Consider the following 22,265-nt stretch of genomic DNA (forward strand, 5'->3'; position numbering starts at 1 on the left):
CTTCTGCATTGCTACATAATTGCTACCTTTAAATAGGGCTGTAAATGATTAATCGCGATTAACCGAATCCAAAATAAAAGATTGTGTTTACATAATATATGTGTGTGTATTGTGTATAAATACTTTGTATATATAAATACACACACATGCATGTATATATTTGAGAAATATTTGCATTTATATACTGCATATATTTTTATTAGGGCTGTCAAAAGATTAATCACGATTAATCGCATCCAAAATAAAAGTCTGTGTTTGCATAATATATGTGTGTGTACTGTGTATAATTATTTATATATATAAAAACACACACAATCATGTATATATTTAAGAAAAATTGGTTATATTTATATATAACATATTTATATATAATATAAATTATATAAATGTATATACAGTATATAAATGCAAATATTTCTTAAATATATACATGAATGTGTGTGTATTTATACATAATAATTCTACACACACATATATTATGCAAACACAGACTTTTATTTTGGATGTGATTAATCGTGATTAATCTTTTGACAGCCCTAATTTTTATATGATTTATATTATATATAAATATTTTATATATAAATAACACATTTTTCTTAAACATATACATGCATGTGTGTGTGTATTTGTATATATACAAAATAATTATACACAATACACGCACATATATTATGTAAACACAAACTTTTATTTTGGATTCGATTAATCGTGGTTCATCGGTTACAGCCCTACCTTTTAAATACAACTTAAGCTTTGTGGACAGTATATGTGACATACAGTCAACCCACATAAATGATGTGACGCATACCCACATAACCAATATGAACGTGATTTCAGTTTTTAAGTTGTAATACACTTGTCCCACAAAATTAATTAAAAGAAAATATTTTTTTTGCATACTTTACTATCAATTGATGTTACAGTAGTATGTAACAAATTCTGCCAATAAAGCCGACGTTGTATCTAAGACTAAACCTTACTCACATCTGTGAAATGTCTTACAAAGATGCTTGGAAAAAAAGGCTGATGAAAAGAACATAATCCAGTTTTGTACTTATCATAACCCAAGATCAGTGGCATTTAACAGTAAATATATTGCAACACCTGTTTTTTTTTTATCTCTTTAGTTTACCTTCTTTCATGTTGGGACCAGATAATAATTTTGAAACTGAGCTGAACGAGCAGTTGAGATAATGGCAGAGTCTGCAAACATTTGTTAGGAAAGAAAGTGAAGTTATCTCCAGAGCTGTGCAACTCCAACATATGTGTAATGTACAAGTGGGTCCAGCAGGGTGCAGCATAGAGTTTCAAAGGCACTCACTGAAGTGGATAGAGGTGCAAAAAAAGAGGCGGGGCAATAGAAGTTAGAGATGGGGTAAAATTCCACTGCAGTGGTTAAGATTTTGAGTGAGCACTCACATGCACATGCACGTGTGCTGGTGGACTGACCACTCTGTCTTAATATGTGTGTGTGTGTGTTTGTGTTGTTTGCATTGCCCCAGATTGTTGGCACAAGGTCTAGTGCTGAACGCAGGCACAAGTCGTGGCCCTTCATGCTCGGGGGCCATTGCTGAGTTGAGAGAAGATGAAGACGAGGCCTACTTTAGCTCTTATGGGCATTACAGCATCCATGAGGAGATGCTGAAGGTAGGTCTGTCCCCATCTAACATATCTCTGCGGCCTTTTTTGCTACCGGTGTGGGTAGAAGGTCATAGGCAAGTCATACTTTGTGCAAACTCCTTGCAAACAGATGCAATAGTTCGCCCTATGCAGCAGATTTCTGTTATTCGCCTTGATTTATTTCTCCACAGTGCAATTTTTGAGATTTATGATTAAGATTTCATTGTTTGAGTGCTCTAACTGCAGTAAAGGGAGGTTCAAGTGAGGAGCGTTTGGATCATCAACTCTCATACTGCAGTACGTCCTGGAGAGGGCCAGCGATTGGTGCCTCCTCCAACTTGCATTTAGTGGCGATTTGCGTCAGAGTTGAAACTCTGCAGAGGAGAGGACGAGCTGTATGGTGCAACGCAAGCGCTGACGCCTTTTACTGTCCACCGTAAAATGATGCCATTTACCGTCACGAGTCAGATTGCGCAATCTTTAACCCTTTTAACTAACGCACGACTTTCTGTGCAAGGAAAGTTTAGTGAACTTTTCCATTATAGTTTTTTTTGTGTGCATTAGAAAGGAGAACTTAAAGAGGTTTAATGGCTGAAAAGTACAGAAGTTAATTGAATTTCTATCGTGTGGTAAATTGAAAGCTTTTTTTAAACGGATTAGATAAGGTTTAAGAATCAGATCCCACTGTATAAACAGAAATTCGGAAAATAAAAAACATGATCCTTCAGAAATCATTCCAATGTATTAATTTGATGCTCAGTTATTATCAATTATTATTGATACTAAATTATTAATAATGGTTTTTGCTTATTTTTTGTGGATTTTTTTGTATAGAATGTTCATAGAAATAGAAAGAACAGCATTTATTTTAAATATAAATCTTTTGTAATATTATAAATATCTTTACTGTCACGTTTGATCAATTTAATGCGTCCTTGTTAAATAAAAGTGTTAATTTCTTCTTTAAAAAAAAGTCATACTTACCCCAAAATTATGAATGGTAGTGTATAATTTCCATAAGAATATAAAAAATGATTTCTGAAGGATCATGTGACACTGAAGACTGGAGTAATGATGCTGAAAAATTCAGCATTTACAATATATTTTAGAACACATTTTACATTTTAAAATATACAAATAGTAAAACATTACTATTTGACTATTTTTGATCAAATAAATGCATCATTGAAAAGCATAAGAGACTTCTTCTTATAATTATTCCAAGCTTTTGACCAGTGGTGTAAATGAAAAATGTCCAGAATAAATCGTAAAAATTCTAAACAAATCTTGAAACATCCATTAACATTCTTTTAGGGTTTCTTTTTTTCTTCCTCTTATTTTTTATTCTTTTTGACAAGTAAGGGCAGAATGTTTAATCATGCAAAAAAGGCCATCATCCCCCCTGATATGAATATAACTGCTCTGGATTGTAAATAGCTTCCGGCATCATGTATGTTCTGGGTGGTACTTAGTCTGACTGGCAGGTTAATTAGCCATTCCTGCCTGAATTTCTGCTGGCAAAGCAAGAAGTGTCAGGGTCAGTTTCATGTAATTTCATTTTCATCTCTACTCCCAAAACAGCGACCTCCTCCCCGCCAAAAAAAAAATTAATTACCAGCAGTCACACATCCTCTGATTTGCTTTCTAATTCAATCTTGACTCTGTTCAAAATTAGATTTTTATTTCATGCTGTTTAACAATTGTTAATTTGATTTCTAGCGTGCTTTTTGACTGTCAGCTTTAACTGCGGGTATGACGTTAAAATTAAATTTTTGCTCTGAATGATTGGATCGCGTTCACCGATTTCTCTCTTGTTGGGATGGGTGCGCTCTGTCTTCTTAATGGAAAGTATAATGGTGACACTGTGTCATTACTTAGGACTTTGGTTGTCTCGTTTTCCGACAGGACAAGGTGCGCACTGAGAGCTATCGAGACTTCATGTACCGCAATATGGACGTCTTCAAGGACAAGGTGAGTATGGGACTCTTGAAGCCCCAGCCACTGACATTTTTAAGCGTTGTAGAAAAAGCTACGACGGAGTAACGATTGCAATGACAGGGCTGATTTAAAAACCCCTTGCATTATTCCAAGCAGCAGTATTTTTTTTTAAGGAGGGTTCTTATGTGTCAACTGCAGTGGGCTGATAACAGGATAATGGTGGTTCAACACACACACACACAATATACACCACAGCTCATATACAAACCATTAATTCTGCGCTGACATTGGCTAGATCAGCTTTAGCCGAGCGCAGTTGAACATGGATCCCGAGGTGACGCGCTGATCTGGAAAGAAAAGGGTTGGGGGGGTAGACGACGAGGCGCTTATCTCGCCCATCCTGCTCCAGCCAGTGGACTCTGGCAAATAAGGGTTAGACCCTGTCAGCATGATAAATGCCTCGAGTGCCATTATTACACATCTGCACACTCAAGATGGCACAGACAAGCTGGCATGGCGTGGAAAGGTTACGTCATGCTCCTTTAACCCGCAGGTGGTGCTTGACGTGGGATGTGGTACGGGAATCCTCTCCATGTTTGCCGCCAAAGCGGGAGCCAGGAAGGTCATTGCTGTCGACCAATCAGATATCATTTACCAAGCCATGGACATTGTCAGGTGAGTCAACATCGGACTGAAGTAATGAACCGTTTCTTGGTTGTATGAGAAAGGCCGTCATGGGTTAAGTGTTCTTGTGTTATTAAAAACAAGGTATAATATTGCTCCATTGGAAAAATACAGTAAAACCATCTTTGGTGTTTCCTGAACATCTGTCAATGTTAAGTCCTTTCACGGCTTCTAGCGTTTTCCACTTTATTTTGATGCTTTCCCCAAGGATTATTTCCCAACTTCGTTCACTTTGTGACCTGTTCTTCTTTCCATCCTATGCAGTTCTCCAAAAACTATCCAGCTTCTCCTCTATGCTGACACGCCATTGTTAAATGGGCTCAACGATAATAATGTTTTTTTTTGTTTTTCTAGCCCCACCACAATTTGTGTATGTGCTTGAAATATAGTTTTCTTTACTACATTTTCTTTCAAATTATTGGTTTGTATTATTTATTTATTTAAAATAAAATAACAAAATCTAAAAATTATATATAGCTCTAATTTGAAACTGGAAAATTGTGGCATAATCTAATTATTATTATTTTCTCCTGCTGGTCCAGTAATTGCCAGTGTGTGTGTGTGTGTGTGTGTAAATATATATATATAAAACGTAAAAGAACAACTAAAAAAAATGGAATATTATATATATATATGTATATATATATGTTAAATATTTATGTTTTAAATGTATATATTTATATACAGTAGTCAACATTTGAAGTGGACCAAAAAAGTTAATCAAAGTTGTCCAAAGACAAGAACTGGTATTGTTCAAAATTCATGTAACTTTGATGAAAGGTTTTGATTCACTTCAAATGTTGACTACTGTATTTTTAATTTTTTATTTGCATATAAATAAATATATATATAAACAGATATTTCAAGCATATATATATATATATATATATATATATATATATATATATATATATATATATATATATGCTTGAAATATCTGTTTTTTATTTAATGTTTTGTTCTTTTTTTAATTAATTATTTTTACAAAAGAAAATTTGCCACAAAATACAATTATACAGCTCTGATTTAGGCTAACGTAATGAATAAAAAAAAAAAACACTTTTTCTGGAAAACTATGGCATACTATGAAATTACTGATTAGTCTTCAGTATTACGTCATTATTAAGTAAATTTTACACTTTTGATCTATGTTAGCCAGCTAGATAACATTATATTGGTGACAAATCAGCAGAATTTGCAACAACAATGTGGAATACATCATAGAAAACAAAATTGTCATGATAAAAATGACAAAAGTCATAAAAATTGTTGCACAAGACCAATTAATCTAAAATGTTTGGTGACGACGCAGCAGTAGTTCTATCTGCTGGCCAGAGAAACTCTTTGGCACTAAACCTGGGCCAGCTGGCTTTATCACCCTGCAATTTCGTCCCCAAACTAGTCCTCTTTTTATTGGTCACAGTGGTTGACTTCAGTGTATTTGCAGGCTGCAGTCACGTTCCTAAAGGCCTGTCATTTACCTCTACCCAGTCGACTTCCAATCTCCCCTACTTCCACCCCGGCTCGGTGTCTCACACGCACGCTAAACATACAAATGGACTCCAGCCTGCACTTTCTGCTTCCTTTTACGACCTATCTGCCCATTAAAATTACCTCATGTATCACCTCCGAGGGCACTTCCATTTCCTCCTGGAGCAGGAATATACTTTTATTTGTTGCGAGTTGAAATGTGTTCACCACATGTGGTGTCTCTGGGAGATTTTTTTTGATTATGGTTATTGTTATTATGTAAGTCTGAGGAGTCGAAGCAGGCAGGAGGATGAAAGGAAAATGAAGTTTAATTTTACAGTTCGCTGGGCCGCTGTTGGGCCAAGGCCTCCTACATCTGCCTGTGTATGTGTGTGGGTTTTACAGAGGTGATGTTTCTGGCGGCCATGATGCTTTATGCAGTTTATAGAGATAAGAATAAAAAAATCTAGATTTTTATTTATTTATCGAATGCTAAATATATACAAGAAAGCAGTATTAAAGGAATAAGACACTTTGACAGAAATGCATGCCATGTACAATTGAGTTTTTTCCATATACGTCCATTGTAAATATTGTTTATTTTTACTTTTTGATATTAAGCAGACACTTTAAAGCAAGGTTCCTCACATTATTTCCCTTGACTAGTTTGTTCAGGTGTGTTTGATTAGGGATGAAACTAAACTCTTCAGAGAAGTGACCCTCCAGGACTTGATTTGAGGAACACTGCTTTAAAGTGAATAAAAATGAGGTGCAGTTTGTCATGAAAAAGCCAAGAATATTAGCAACAACTCAATACAGAGTTTTGAGAGTAAACCGGAGTTGTACAGAAGAGTAATTGCAGAAATTGTCTACTTTTTTATGGAAGCGTATTTTAGTTTTATTGTAGTTTTATTCATATTAATATTAAAATTTGTAGTAATTTCATTGTGCTTTTGTCATTTTATTAGTGTTTTATTATTTAAGCTTAGTTTCACTTAACAGAAATGTTTTTAATAGTTTTAGTTTTAGGGGGCATTTACGTGACACCGCTTTCAATTTAAAATGGGAAACTCCATTTACACCTTTGATTTAAAACAACAGTATTTTGGGGGCCTGAAAACGCAAACTTTTGAAAACGGGTTTCAAAGTGCAAGGTTTTGGAAACGACAACTTTTATCATCGCCATAAACTACAAAACTTGAATTTGTGAAAACAGTGACATTTTGCGTCATATTTCTTCACAAAGTAACATCGCCAACTACTTGCCTGGCGTGAATCGCAAGGAAAAAGGAAAAACTTTTACATAGTACAGTCATACCCTTAGTTAACAACAACTGTACTTTTAATAAATATTTGTTAGCTGTTGTAAATAAAACAAAGATTATTGGTGTATGTTTCACACATACTGTTTAAAACACATTTGTTACGTGGTGATTATTTGTCACATTTGCTAGAATTTTTTAAATAATTTGTGCGAAAATGATTACAAAGTATATTCTAAATGAAGAACTTTTTTTCCACAAAACCTTTTGTGTTGCACTTGTATTATGTGAAATGTTGCCCTGGCTTTTGTTCCATAAAGGTGATGATACACAGTGCAACTTTTTTAACAATAGCCGCGTTTCCACCGAAATTACCCGGAACAATTTGTCCCAGGAACTTTTTTCCCAGGAACTTTTTTTGCCCCAGACCGGTTGCTTTCTGCGTTTACACCGCGGTCTAAAGTACCGGGAAGATTATAAACTGCGCGCGACTGCTCCTCCCAGTCTGCGACGCACAGTAATCAGTTTTGAGCGCCACATTTATAATAAGTATGGAGGAGATTCAAACTGTGCTGCAGTTGTTTGTGATGTATTGCGGACATTGAATGTGAGACGGTTGGGACGAACGCGCAGAAAATTTGCTGTTACACAAATATGCGTAATAAAGCCTGAACGGACCTCGTCGTCGGTCCAGTGTTTTTTTATAATTAAATTCCATATTTGCAGACAGACAACTCTTAATGCATGAAGCCACGAACCGCAATAGATTTTTAAAAATGCCGGTTAAAATAGAATGCTGCGTGGAGTCCTCCAGTCAATATGCGGCGTGAACACAACCAATCAGCACGTTCAGCGCACAAGTCCCACCCCCGAAAGTTCCTGAACTTTGAAAAAGTACTACCTCGCCAGCAGGGACTTTCTGAGGGGGAAATATTTACCTGGAACTTCATTTAGACCCTGGTTCCTGCGGTGTAAACACACTGAGTACCAGCCCAAAGTTCCTAGTTCCTGGGGAAAGTTCCAGTCAATATGCGACCCAAGCAACAACCACTCGGCAAGATTACCCAGCAACATTGCTCAAAAAGTTTATCATCACCTTAAGTGTTTTTTTTACTAATGTTTTAGAAGCATTTACTGCAGAAATCCATATAATCCCCACATGATCTCTACAATTTAGATACTTATTCCCTAGATTACACCACTTAACACCAGTCATGGTGGCGATTTGGTGGATAATCCAGTCTGTCATCATCGCATTACATCTTAAATCCAATCATTAGTCCCAGTGGATCAATATTCTTTGATCATATTCCCTAAACCAAGTACCATCCCGTGGAGGGAAGTGTTAAAGTGTCCCAAACCCCCCTCCTCTTCCCCCCCTATAGCTGACATTGTCCTCTAAATTAACCCAGTAATGAGATTAGCGTTTCCTTGCTCAAGACAGTCCGACGAAGGAGGGGCGGATAGAGGGAGCGCTACAATGGGATTCTGGAAGAGTGTGATAGCGCGAAGGTGCAGAGATAAGGATCGGTTGGGCAGAAATGCGCTCTGCAGTCTTGAGTAATGACTCTGTCCCTAGTAACATTAGCTGTCATGATAATGGAGTATTTAGAGAGATTGATGCCCAGGGTTTACCGGTCAAAAAGGGAGCGATCATTTAAAAAGCGGGTGAGGGGGGAGGGGTGGCATTCACGCACGTTTACACGCATACACACACAAACACTCAGGTGAACAGTAGTTCGCTGACCCTTAGTGCAAAAGGTCATGTGAGGAGGTGCTGTCAAATTGGGACCATTAGTGTTGTTGTCCCGGTGAGTCCGCTGTGATGTGTGTAATTTGGATGAATTAGCAGCCGACTTTAAGGAGACTGACTCCCGGCCAAATTAGTGTAATTACCATCCATTGTCTCAGACGAGGTGTTCAAAATTAGTTACGTACGTTTTATAGTTAAAGGAACACGCCGACTTTTGGGGACTTTAGCTTATTCACCGTATCCCCCAGAGTTAGATAAGTCCATACATACCCTTTTTATCTCCGTGCGTGCCGTAACTCTGTCGGACGCACCCACCGCTAGCCTAGCTTAGCACAAAGACTGGAGGTAAGTGGCTCCAGCTAGCATACTGCTCCCAATAAGTGACAAAATAACGCCTACATTTTCCTATTTACATGTTGTGATTTGTTAATTTCGGTTTTATTTAATTTAGTGAAATCAAAACCCAAATAGCAGAATCTACTGTTGCTGCTGTTTAAAAGTTTATTCCCATTTGTGCTTTTTTTTCTAGGTCAAATAAACTCGAAGACACCATCACATTGATCAAGGGCAGAATAGAGGAAATTGACCTTCCTGTGGAAAAAGTGGACATAATCATTTCAGAGTGGATGGTGAGTGGATGTTTTTGTGCTTTTTAAAATAAAAATACTACTATGCTTTCTAGAGAGGAAAAATTCATGAAACGTGCATTTTCTTTTTTGCACTGCTCATTAAAGCAGAATGTCTATCTTCGCCTATAAAGATCTGCATTTGCAGCAGTTATAGTTGGTTTTGACCCAGAATTAGACATAAAGGAAGTGGATGTGTCAGCGTCTTTTTTTCTGCCAAGTCATTTCCCCTTTTCAAAACCTGCTCAGGTGTTGGAAAATGAAAAAGCTCAGATGATGTATTGTTGATTGATGCATAATATACTGCAGGCATGATCCATAATGAGAGAACTTCCATGCTCATTTTAATAGCCAAACGTCACTCCTCATTTATTTAGACATGACTGACGATGAATTTGAGAAGAGAAGTTTAAGAGACGGATGATAATGAGGGTTTTTATTAATCTCTGCTATTATAGAAGGACAAGTAGAATTTAGTTGAATGATTTTGTAATTTGTTGTATTTTTATTAATATTTCTCCACTTATCTGAGCAACATCATTAGCTCTTTTGAAAATAAGCTCTTCTAAAAAGTACTATCAATGTGACTAATATACTATATATATATATATAAAGTAAAAATCTGCTGGGGTAATTAGATGCAACAAATTATGCAAAAATGTATATTCTTTTATTGGAAAATTAATCAACATTTTCTTGCATAGTTCATTATACTTATTTTACGGAGTTTCTTTTGTGGCTTTAATAAATCACATTACTCAGAGACCGACATGTTTGTCTTGTCAAAAATGTTAGGTTCAGCTGTCGCAAAATCGTAGACTTTTGAAAATCAAGTACATTTTTTACCATGAAAGGGGTGGTTTTGTTGCACAAAGTTGTTTTGATTGTCTCTTATAACAAAAATATTGTATCTAAGCCCATGAAAATGCAGATCCAATAATAGTGAAAAATCACTGCTGTTCCATCAATACCCCTTAGCAGATTTTGAATCTCTCTATACATTTTATTTTGTTTGCTTATTCATTGTAAAAAAGCCAATTTAATAGCCAGAACATCAGTTAAATTATACATTAATAATGTAATTATTGCTTGCCAGAAGAATTACTTATTGTGATTATTCTTGGTGATAAATCATTTTTATTTAAAAAAAAGTATCTTTATCTTATTCTTATTACTGGTGTTTGAAAATTGTGGATGTATTCGTGCTGTTCTTGACACCCTCTAGAATCATGTTAAAATTACTGCATGGTGTCTTGTGGATAAATGAGTTGATTTCTATCCTAGCGATACAGAAATCTTGGTGTTATGGATTTGGCTGTTAGGAAGGCTGTAAAAGCTTGCACTGCGCTATACTCATTGTTTAAGTTCTCTTAATTTGTAGTCCATAGGAAAGGGGAAAAGTAGGTCACAGCACTCGAGCCACCTAGCCACAGGCACACAAAAGGACATAAGAGAATCATTCTCTAAATTTGGAAACTTCCAGGACTTTCCCTTGTGAATTCGACCTGCATGCGATTTTCTGCTGTCGTTGAATTTTTTGTTGCTTCCAGGTTAATTGTGAAATAATAAATTATTTTTATTTTGTCCCCTTTTGTTTGCACATTGGGGCAATAATTCAACAAAGTCAGTGCCTGAGGCAGGGGCGAGCGTGTGTGTGTGTGTGTGTGTGTGTGTGTGCGCAACACTTCTGACAAAGTAACCTGAGATTTGGGTCACTGGAGCACATTATTTTATGATTACAACTCTGGCTTGCTAAATGGTGTAAATATCTTGCCCTTCATCATCTGTGCAATGTCGTCCATTTCATTCTGAAAACCTCTTAAGTGTTTGTGCATTGCCACCACTTCCTTGTGAAAGCAGGGGAGTATACAGTCGTTTTCTGAAAATCATTTTTCAAAATGTGATGGAACAATAGTTTTACAATTACCTTATTACACAGAGTGGTAGGAGACACATGTCCGCAGAAAAATGCAGTCACCCTGGTCCACCACCTCCGATATCTAACTTTGACGTGCTTGTCAATCTAAAAGGATTAGATGCTGAATCTGGTCGGATGTTTGTCAGCAAAGGATTGTTGGACATTGATCCATAAAAGCTTCCATTACAGACTATTAGAGTAAGGTGTAAGATTTAGACCTTATCAAATTTTGGGTAGGATTTACTTTAAAACAATTGTTTCAGAAATTGCTAGTGAATATCAATACAAAAAGCAAATTTGACACATTTTAAAAGAGTGAAAGAGTCATTTTAAAAATAAAAAAAACACAGTAAAAAAATAAAATAATTATTGAGCGAGTACAAAAAACTATTCTATATCTATAATAACTATATCTTATTGACCATGTTAAACCTACACTGTAAAAAAAGATTTTTTAAAGTTGTAAATAAAATAAAGATTATTGGTGTACTTTTTTTTTTTTTTTTTACAAGAAAATACTATTTTAGTCTTTCTACTTAAAAACAAATCATGTTTAGTTACTGGCCGTTTCTTTGTACTGTAAGTATTTGTGAAATTTATTAGTGATTTTTTTTAAGTGAAATTTTTTTTTACAACCAATTTTTTTGGTGTGTATAATCAGACACATATTATGTAAACACAAACTTTTATTTTGGATGCGATTAATTGTTGCCTAGCATTAATCTTTTATATTCATTTATATTTTTTATAATTTTTCTAATGGTTTATTTTTTTTATATAATGGTTTATTAGGGGTGTAACTATACACTTAGCTCACAAGACGAGACAATACACAATATTTTTCACGAAATCGAGATGTAACAATATTTACAGAAATCTTCAATGACAAGATAAACGACTGGAATTTTTTTTTTTTTATTCAACATAAAATTCACAAAATGCAAGACAATGCAGTTGCAAATGGAAATGTTTTAACTAATCATCTTGTATCATTAACTTTCTGAGTATGAATATAACACAAGGGAAGCACTGTAGAAGGTTTTGCCACAAACTCAACTCTATCATGCTGATATCACGAGACAGCTTTTCACCTCGATGAGAAATATCGTCACGTTTTAAAATCACACCTATATACACGTATAACACCCTTATAGTTTATGTATTTTACATGATCTTTATCAGCATTTTGTGTAGAAATTCATGTCTGGCTCCAAGGGAAAGTTGTCCAGTTAGTTAGAAGCTAGTTATAAACTTTTTATTCTACATTAAAAAGAGTGGAAATTACCACCAAAAAAAAGCCCCTTAATGAACATAGTGTAAAAAATCAAACGGTACCGTTCACCACTCAATTTGAATTTGGCACGCACTTGCACCGCGGTTTATCTTAAATCTGACGACGCATCTATAATATGATTTGTTGAAAATATCAACGCATAAAACAGAGTTTGGCTAATGTATTTTCTGTCGATGGATACGCATTCTATTGATCTGTGCTGTAGTTTGGTTATTTGTTCTATTTGACAGTAGTCCTTTTTCCCTGAACATTGCACATACTGAGCCGTACCGAAACCGTGACCCGAAAATCATGATAAAAACCAAACGGTGAGTATTGAACACCTCTAGTGTAAAAACGTTCTCTTGGAAACTGGCATTGGTGCGCCTGTAGTCCAAAATGTCTCATCTTCTTTATTTCCCCTCTTTTCTCTGTCAGAGAAAGTTTCTCCCAGGTGGTTGACTGTCCTACTTTTCGACTGTCTTGAGTTTGTGTGTATACGTGCAAGTGCGAGAAAGAGAGAGAGAACGAATCGATAAATCAGAGGGGGTAATTTTCAGCAGGACGAGATGTCGTCTGGCAGGGAGAGACAGGTCTGAGCCGCCGTAATGTCATTTCATAACTCACACAATTGATCTGTACTTTAACACCCAGCAAAACAAACAGACTGGATTAGATTAAGGGGCAAAAAGAAAGAGAGGGATGGTGTCTGCCACTGGCTAGGTGGAGGAGAGGAGAAGTGAATTAGAAGGCGGCTAAATAAAGGTTGTCACAGGATGATCCATCACATCAAAATGCTATGGTTTGTCAGTCTTCAGCTACACCTTAGAAGCGTGAGGATGCTGGATCAGGCAAGTGAGGGAAGTTTGAAGATCTTTTACAGCTTTAGGTCATCCGTTACTTTTTGCCCACGGTTTTATACATACTATGTATCTGGACATACTTCTCAAGTCACATACTGTTTTTCACCTACTACAGTGCTATGCATAAGTTTAGGCACCCATGCTAAAGTTGACTAAAAAGAGGAATAAAAAATCATCTTTTGGAAATTGAACTTAATGCCTTAATTTAAAAAAATAGGAAAAATCCAACCTTTAAGGACACCAATTTTCTTTGTGAATGAATAATGTATCGTAAATAAATAAATGTTCTTCCTTAAAATACAGGGTGCATAAGTTTGGACACCCCTATGTTAAATTCCCATAGAGGCAGGCAGATTTTTATTTTTAAAGGCCAGTTACTATATGGATCCAGGATACTCAGCATCCTGATAAAGTTCCCTTGGCCTTTGGGATTAAAATATCCCCACATCATCACACACCCTTCACCATACCTGGAGATTGGCATGGAGTACTTTCCATAAGATCATCTCTCAATGCAAATCAAACCAGCTGTTAGGCTAACTGAAATAAAACCATGCCAATCTCTAGGTATGGTGAAGGGTGTGTGATGATGTGGGGATATTTTAATCCCAAAGGCCAAGGGAACTTGATCAGGATGCAGAGTATCCTGGATCCATGAAGTAACTGGCCTTTAAAAATAAAAATCTGCCTGCCTCTATGGGAATTTAACATAGGGGTGTCCAAACTTATGCACCCTGTATTTTAAGGAAGAACATTTATTTATTTACGATACATTATTCATTCACAAAGAAAATTGGTGTCCTTAAAGGTTGGATTTTTCCTATTTTTTTAAATTAAGGCATTAAGTTCAATTTCCAAAAGATGATTTTTTATTCCTCTTTTTAGTCAACTTTAGCATGGGTGCCTAAACTTATGCATAGCACTGTATATAGTATGGAAGTAGGCATATTCGGACACAGGGCTAGTCGTCTGTAATCCGTCTTTTTTAAAGGGGCAAAAGTCACTTTTATATGGTGTTTGCAAATGTGTCTTTGCAGTGTGTGGACACAACCGCCATAGAATAAAAAAAATCCATTCACTCCTTTTTTTAATCCTCAAAAAGTCTAAACACTCAATAATCAAGCCGTTTGGATTATCTGAGCACTATGATGTTATAATGCTCATTCTCCGCCCACGACCACTGACGGACTGTCCCGTATTAGCATACTTCTGCCCTCAGCCATTCGACACCCCCCATGGAAGAGAGAGGTGGGGTTATCATTTATAGAGACATGCACCGAACGGGTCGCTGTGAACAGAGCTGTTTTTGAGGAGGTATAAAGGGTGTTGTTTTACACAACCATTGAGGAAAATGGAAAAATGGTCAGCAAGCATGGTTTAAAAGGGTTGTCCCTATTCTCTTAATGAATAATGGGTGCGTTTTGGGCGTAACGTGCAATAAACCAATCAGAGTCTCATCTCCCATTCCCTTTAAAAGCCAGTTGCGCTCGCGGTATGGCGGATTCGCTATTTATGTGGCGGAATTTGCAAGCAGAAAGACTGACCGCTTCTCCAAAGTGCAAACGGATTTGCTCGTGCGCGAGGTTAAAGCGTGCAAGCAGACCATCTACGGGACCAGCCGGATTCCACCATATCTTTATGTACACAATATTAATCTTTTACATTGTAATCCTTTTATTTTTAATATTTGGCTAGTTTGTGTGCTTCTGCGCATCCCTGTGTGTGTAATAAGGCGCATAATACTAATGTGCCCTTTAAATAACAAAAAAAGAATACTAGACTGTGCCATTGACCAACTGAAACCTGGTCTAAAGTCAATGGCGCAGTCGATGTCAGTTGCCTCAAAATAACAACACACCATCAATGCACCTGAACACTCCTCGTTTTCAGACCAGCACGCCCATGGGCCCACATATGTGTCCTTCGGTGATAGGGACAAAGGTCTTGTGTAAAGACCTTCACTAGCATTAGCCTAGTGGTGAAAGAACAGGGCTGAGGAACGAAAGGTTGCCGGTTTGAACCTCTCAGGGGGCAGATCTTGAGCTGTCACCACTGCGCCCTTGAGAAAGGCACTTAACTTCAGGTTGCTCCAGGTGGAGTACGTACATAGTGGTTTTCTGTCGTGTGAAAGTCATGGAAATTAATTGTGCAGGCCAGGTCAAAATGAAAATTGTAATCATTTACTCAAGTTGTTCCAAACCAGTATGAATTTCTTTCTTCTGCTGAGCACAAAAGAAGATATTGTCAAGAATGTTGGTAACCAAATAGTTAATATGACCCATTGATTTTTTTCAATGGGGCCCATCAAATATTTGGTTACTCATATTTTTCAAAATATATTTTGTGTTCAACGGAATAAAGGCAGGTTTGGAACAACTTTAGGGTGCTAGTTGTAAATTATGTAAATTATTTAAATTTGTTGGGTGAACTTTCCCTTTAAAAGCTGTTTAAACCATCTCAACATCCAAAATGATTTGGTGTGCCTGATGTCGCCGTTTATTTGGGCCAGTGTTAGAAATAAACACAGTGCATAAACTTTTAACTTAAGGTTGCTTTAAAGTATGTTTTGATATTTAGCACATTTGGGAAACTATGAGCTGCTGTGTGTGGTGATGGTCAAGTTAAATTAATGGCAGATCCCATCTTGGGCCTCATTATCTCTTGATAGCAGTCTTACCTGTCTCAGAAGAGGACAGCTGCAATCACTCACTCCGTCCACAGCCTAGAGCTGCCCACACACACACACACACACACACACACACACACACACACACACACACACACACACACACACACGTTAGTACACCTATCATTATGGGGACGTTCTATAGACGTAATGGTTTTTATACTGAGCTAATGGCATTTTCTAGCCCCTAAACCTACCCAACATTTTACATTTTTAATAAAAAAATAATTTTGTGTGTTTATTTAGCGATTTGAATTATCAGGACATCGGCATATCCTCAAATAGCCTGAAACCCCAATATACCCTAATATAAGGGACGCACACACACACGCACACACAAACAAACATATGCAGGTACACACTCTCTCAAGTACCCAAATACTCTTTTAGTTTATAACAATATGCATTAAAAAATATAATAGGTTTTAGATTCTCAATTTCCTGACATTCTCAGATTTTGACTCCATCATGATTTCCCTTTGCTTTTATTTTACACTGTGATGCACCCAACGCTTACCTGGATCTGTCACCGATTGACAATGAAGCTTTCAAACATCCATTGTCCTGCTAAAATGAATCTTGGAAACGTTTGGCTTGCCTTATTTGAATATGCTTGGACAATATGGTACATTTACTACTCGTCTGTATTCAAATGCAAATCAGACTCTTTCACACTCAAACCACCCAGACCAAACAGTTTTGCTCCTAGTGTTTAGATTTATTACACAATCTATGCTTTATTAACAATAGTATTTAGTGTAGTGTTGTGGTCATTTATCTTAATGTCTTTTAATGGTTGCCCGCACACAACGCATCTTTGTGTTTGACTTTAATTTTATCTTTGGAAGGAGAGGTAGAAACTTTTTAGTTTAGCAAAGACTATTGGTTTTATTCATCTTGTTCTATCTGTACTCTTCAAACAGTAACACTGAGCTAATTTAAAATAAAAGATAAAAACTCAAACACTTTAATGCCAATTAGAGATACATCACCACTGGAATTCAGGCTAATTATTATTTTCATGTTATACTTGATAACTGATAAATGAGCGATTTTTATTGAGCAGTGATGTTAAACAGTTTTTTTTTCTTTCTCAGCTGAACTTGCAGCTTTGCTAAAATGCATGCATGAACGTGCAGCTCTGACATGCTCTTTAAAGGGGTTAATTCACCTAAAAATGAAAATTCTTGCTGAAGCTCAAACGTGCAGCGTAACACGAGAATGAATCTCATTGGTTCTTGCAGAAGATCAAACGTGCTGCGTAACACGAGAATGAACCTCATTGGTTCTTGCAGAAGATCAAACGTGCTGCGTAACACGAGAATGAACCTCATTGGTTCTTGCAGAAGATCAAACGTGCAGCGTAACACGAGAATGAATCTCATTGGTTCTTGCAGAAGATCAAACGTGCTGCGTAACACGGGAATGAATCTCATTGGTTCTTGCTGAACCTCAAACGTGCAGCGTAACACGAGAATGAACCTCATTGGTTCTCATATGTCAAGGGAACATGCTTGAGCTTCTGTTTACCAAACCTGATGTGTGTGGGTGAGTAAATAATGAGCGAATTTTCGTTTTTGGGATATCCCTTTAGGGGAGAGCACTATTTAATGAGAGAGGTTAAATCTTTGCTGTAATCTGTTTCTATTCGTTTAAAGTAGTGCGACATTTATTGCAAAAAGTTGTATTATTTAACATATTTAAATAGTTTATTTAATCTTGTTATTTGTATATATAGTTGGTGTTATTGTAATCCATTACATTACACATTTAAAATAATCTAATCTAATTACATTTAGATTACTTTTGACAACTCATTTATCACATTGATTTAAATAGGATAATATTGTACCAAATCGAAATAAAAAAACAAAGAGAAAGAAAATATATTCCATTCTTTGTTATCTTTGAGTGATAATTCAACTAATAATGTTTATTCAAATGCTGTCTTGGTTTCAGTTTTCAGTGGTGTGTGACTGCAACGTTCTTTGATCCCGTGTCCTCTTCTTTACCCTGTCATGTTCTGTCATGTCCCTTAGTCTGTCCCTAAATAATTCAATATAACAGGGGTAATTATTAAGACATAATAATTTGCTGTATATTGCATTGTGAAGTAATAAGGTTAGCACTCAGGCATTGAATTCATTATGCTGTGTAGTTTGTACCATTTCTGTGTTTGGTGTTTCTGGCTTTGGGTTTGTCGAATTGAGAGTGTAAGAAGTAGATTACACAGCCCCTGGGAGTTGGATTGATATGGTAGTACAGTAATTGAGAGGATTGTTCATTGAATGCTCATGACGTTGGCAGTGGCTGAATACTGCAGATGCCAGCTGTTTATAGAGCAGAGAGGGCCATCAGACTAACACCGTTCTCTGATGTTCACAAGAAACAAATTACAGCAGAAAGCTCTAAAACAGACTCTTGACTTAATTGACTCATGTTTCTACTTTTTTTTTTTTTTTTTTTTTTTGTCAGTCAGTCAAACACGTAAAGGATTCAGGCAGAAGTCATTCGGTTTATTTTTATGTGAACTGTAGTTAAATGAATTCTCTGCTCCATCTAGAAAAATCTAAGTGGAAAAAAGTAGCGTTCATCTGTATGCGCGTGTGTTTATGAGGTGATTTGTTAAACGTTCATGAATGCTGCTGTCCAATTTTCATTAGCATTTCATTAGTCGCATTCATGTAATTCTGCCCCGGCTCCACATGGCTTAATGAATCGATCTGCATTTTGGCCTCATTCAGCCATTAATATTGCACTGACTCTCTTTACCGCCAGTGTGTGTTGTTAGAGCTTCTCTTGGTGGGAAGAGCTTCTCTTCTCTACCTAGTTATGCACAGATGCTGTGCCAGTACACATTTTTGCTTGTTGGACTAGAAGTTGTAGGATGTCAGCTTGTGGAATAATAATAAAAAAAGAAGCATTTAAGAAAGCCGGTGATTGCAGAGATTGCAAAATTGGAAAGATTGAAAATCGTGATACTTTTAATAGAAAGTTCAAAAGAACAGCATTAATTAGAAAATAATATATTATATATGAATAAATAAAGTCTTTACTGTCAATTTTTATATTAAATAAGTTATAAAAAAATATAAAACATTTTATTATAATAGTGTGTACAGCAATCCTCTCTCTCTCTCTCTCTCTCTCTCTCTCTCTCTCTCTCTCTCTCTCTCTCTCTCTCTCTCTCTCTCTCTCTCTCTCTCTCTCTCTCTCTCTCTCTCTCTCCCTCTCCCTCTCTCTCTCTCTCTCCCTCTCTCGCTGCAGTGGAGGCAGCCGCCTGTGAAATTGGGTTCTAAATTACACCATGAAGAATCTTAGCCATCACTCTAATGTTGAGTCGGTTTAAAAACGACCTGGAGAGATCCAGTAGATTCGCTTGTCACATGACTTTTAAGGGTGCTGGTCCAGTTGACCTCAGCCTATGGATTACAGAAGTGCTCATTTGAGCTTTAACAACAGACTTTTCAACAAATACAGGGTTTCTGCAGGTCAAATCAGAGCAGAAAGTCTTAAATTCATAACATCGTGGCCTTAATGTTGGAAAATAATCTTCCTCAGTATTTTTGTTTTCCAGTACAAATATCTAAACATTCTTAAATCAAGGTTCTAGTGGTTGGGAGATTCAAGCTACTTTTATGTAAAAAAAAGAAAAGAAAGTAATTGATATCTTTTGGAAGTTGTATTTTCAAACACTGAAGTGTTGCTAATACAGATGATTGTGCTTCTCTCTAGACGTTTACATTTAAAGAACATGATGTATCATGTTCCCTTCAATTTATTTCTTAAATTTTCTTTACTTGGTCTTAAATGAACCTTCATTAAACCTGCAGAAATCCTAAAGTAGATAAATGCCTTTTCAATTACAATTAGTACTCAAATTAATTCTGAAATTAACTGGCTCCATCCATCCACACTTTGGGGACTAACATCTCTAGTTGTTCTTACTCACTTTTACTCGTTCACTTATGATTCGATGTAACTTTTGCACCAAGGAGACACCAGAAGACCATGCTGATGAAGACCGTTACCCCTCATCCTATAGGCACATCCATCACGTATGTCTTCTGTAATTGATTATCCCTCTTTTTTTTAGATAGCTCAGAACAAGCATGAAGCAAGCATCCAGCGAGACGTGGCTGAAGCTGCAGTTGAGCAATAATAGAATAACTCAGGAGGTGACGTGCCAGCTACTCATGCAGAACCGGTGTCAGTGAGGGGTCAGTGCAATAAAACGGGATGCTGGGTGGCCATGCATATGTTTAAAGCGGGCGCTGTGTTAAGGTCTCATAAATCCAGAGGTCTTGCATTTGATATCGGTGATTGCGGATGCTTGTGTGAGAGCCAGAGGGGAATGAGGAATGCCAAATGTTACTTTTGAAACTAGTTTGCTTACATTCTCTGAAGAAAAAAAAAAAGGTGTGAGTTGTGCTTGCTCAGGCTGAAGTCGTGATTGCCAGGCGGTCGCTAAGGGATTCTGTGGAGATGTTCTGTTGCTCAGGTGTTTCGGGTGGTTGCTAGGGTGCTCTAATCTGGGCAGTTTCTCACTGTCCTAAGTCAAAAGAGCTTGTGTCTAACTTACTGCATATTTAATTTCAGCAAAAATCTTTGCAAATAAAGCAGCATTTTTGTCTCATAATGGATATCCCATATGGGATAGAAATGCTGCTTCATTGAACACTTGGTTGTGCACAATTCAGAATATAATTAAGAATGCAATTTTTTTTATTGAATGTGAGTTGATGTAGCAAACATGATTCAGAATTGCAATTTGAATATAAATGAAATTCATGTAACCCCAAAATGTGTCATTTTTAACTAGAAAAGCAAGGTGAATATATGAGACCCTGGATCACAAAACCAGTCATAAGTCGCACGGGTATATTTGAGGCAATAGCCAACAATACATTGTGTGTATCAAAATTATCGATATTTCTTTTACGGCAAAAATCATCAGGATATTAAGGAAAGATCATGTTCCTTGAAGATATTTTGTAAATGTCCTACCGTAAAGATATAAAACATTTATTTTTGTGAGTGGATGCTGCACAATCGGCAACATAAATGAACAACTTTAAAGGCCATTTTCTCAATGTTTTGATGATTCCAAAATTTTGTATCTCGGCCAAATATTCTCATATCCTAACAAATCCTAACAAACATACATCAATGGAAATCTTATTTATTCGGCTTTCGTGTCATGTATAAATTTCAATTTCCAAATATTGACTCATGTGGTTTTGTGGTCCAGGGTCACATTATGTGTATATATTTCGCATAAAGTTTTAAAATCCTCTAAAATGTAATACATTGCTCCAATATTACATCCGAATGCATGTGATCGGTGGCCTTTTATGTGTATCTTTCCCCCATTTTGTCATTTTCTAGGGCTACTTCCTCCTATTTGAGTCGATGCTAGACTCCGTGCTCTACGCCAGAGATCGGTACCTTGCAGAAGACGGTTTGGGTGAGTCAAATGCGCATGTTCCAGCATTCTGAGATAAGGGGTATCTGGGAGGTCATTGGCCAGACCTACAAATTGTTTTCTTTACTTATGGGACACAGTGAGCCCATCTCTCATAGTGGGGTTTTTATTTTCAAGGTCTATCAAACAGACCTCATTTATTTTAATAGGAGGATTCCATACAGACTGAATCAGGGCTGTCTACAACGATGAAAGATGAGTTAGCGTGTGTGTGTTTGTTTCCCTTGCAGGGACATTACAAAGAGGTGTTATCATGAAAATGGTGTGGTGTTGAACATTATTTAGCCTCCCCCTTTATCGTGACCATAACCAATAAAAAATTGGTGTAGAAGTGTGTTGAGAATTTGTTGGTTTTAATGTGCCTTATTGGCTTAAGGTGGCTACAAACCATTAAGAGATTAATATGTTTGTTTGTTTTTTTATTTTTTAAGTTTTAACTACATACTTTTGAAAATCTGTTTTTCCCTTTTTTAAATTCGTGATAGATGGATGGATAGAATTTTATCGAATACTGCCGTACTTTATTACTTTTTTAAAAATTCATATGCTCTCATAATCTTTAATCAAAGCATGTGCAGTGACATCGCTTCTCTTCTCTGATGATGCGTTTACTGGCACGAGGGCGGGGCAACCTGTCACTCAAATGACATCACAGAAATAGCAAACCCCAACTGTCCAAGCAATTTC

General features: G+C 36.6%; 2 protein-coding genes across 2 annotated transcripts in view; one reads left to right on the forward strand and one right to left on the reverse strand.

Moving 5' to 3' along the window:
- csrp3 (cysteine and glycine-rich protein 3 (cardiac LIM protein)) overlaps positions 1-22,265 on the reverse strand; it is a 347,838-nt gene that overhangs the window by 287,383 nt on the left and 38,190 nt on the right. The gene's annotated exons all lie outside the window — the stretch shown is intronic.
- prmt3 (protein arginine methyltransferase 3) overlaps positions 1-22,265 on the forward strand; it is a 74,023-nt gene that overhangs the window by 22,475 nt on the left and 29,283 nt on the right. The window contains exons 7-11 of the mRNA XM_079593590.1: positions 1,503-1,647; positions 3,526-3,591; positions 4,112-4,233; positions 9,257-9,356; positions 21,482-21,560. Coding sequence (XP_079449716.1) covers positions 1,503-1,647; positions 3,526-3,591; positions 4,112-4,233; positions 9,257-9,356; positions 21,482-21,560 — 512 coding nt within the window. The remainder of the gene's footprint in view (positions 1-1,502; positions 1,648-3,525; positions 3,592-4,111; positions 4,234-9,256; positions 9,357-21,481; positions 21,561-22,265) is intronic.

The sequence above is a fragment of the Phoxinus phoxinus genome, assembly GCF_949152265.1.
Source record: "Phoxinus phoxinus genome assembly, chromosome: 2".
NCBI lineage: Eukaryota > Metazoa > Chordata > Actinopteri > Cypriniformes > Leuciscidae > Phoxinus > Phoxinus phoxinus.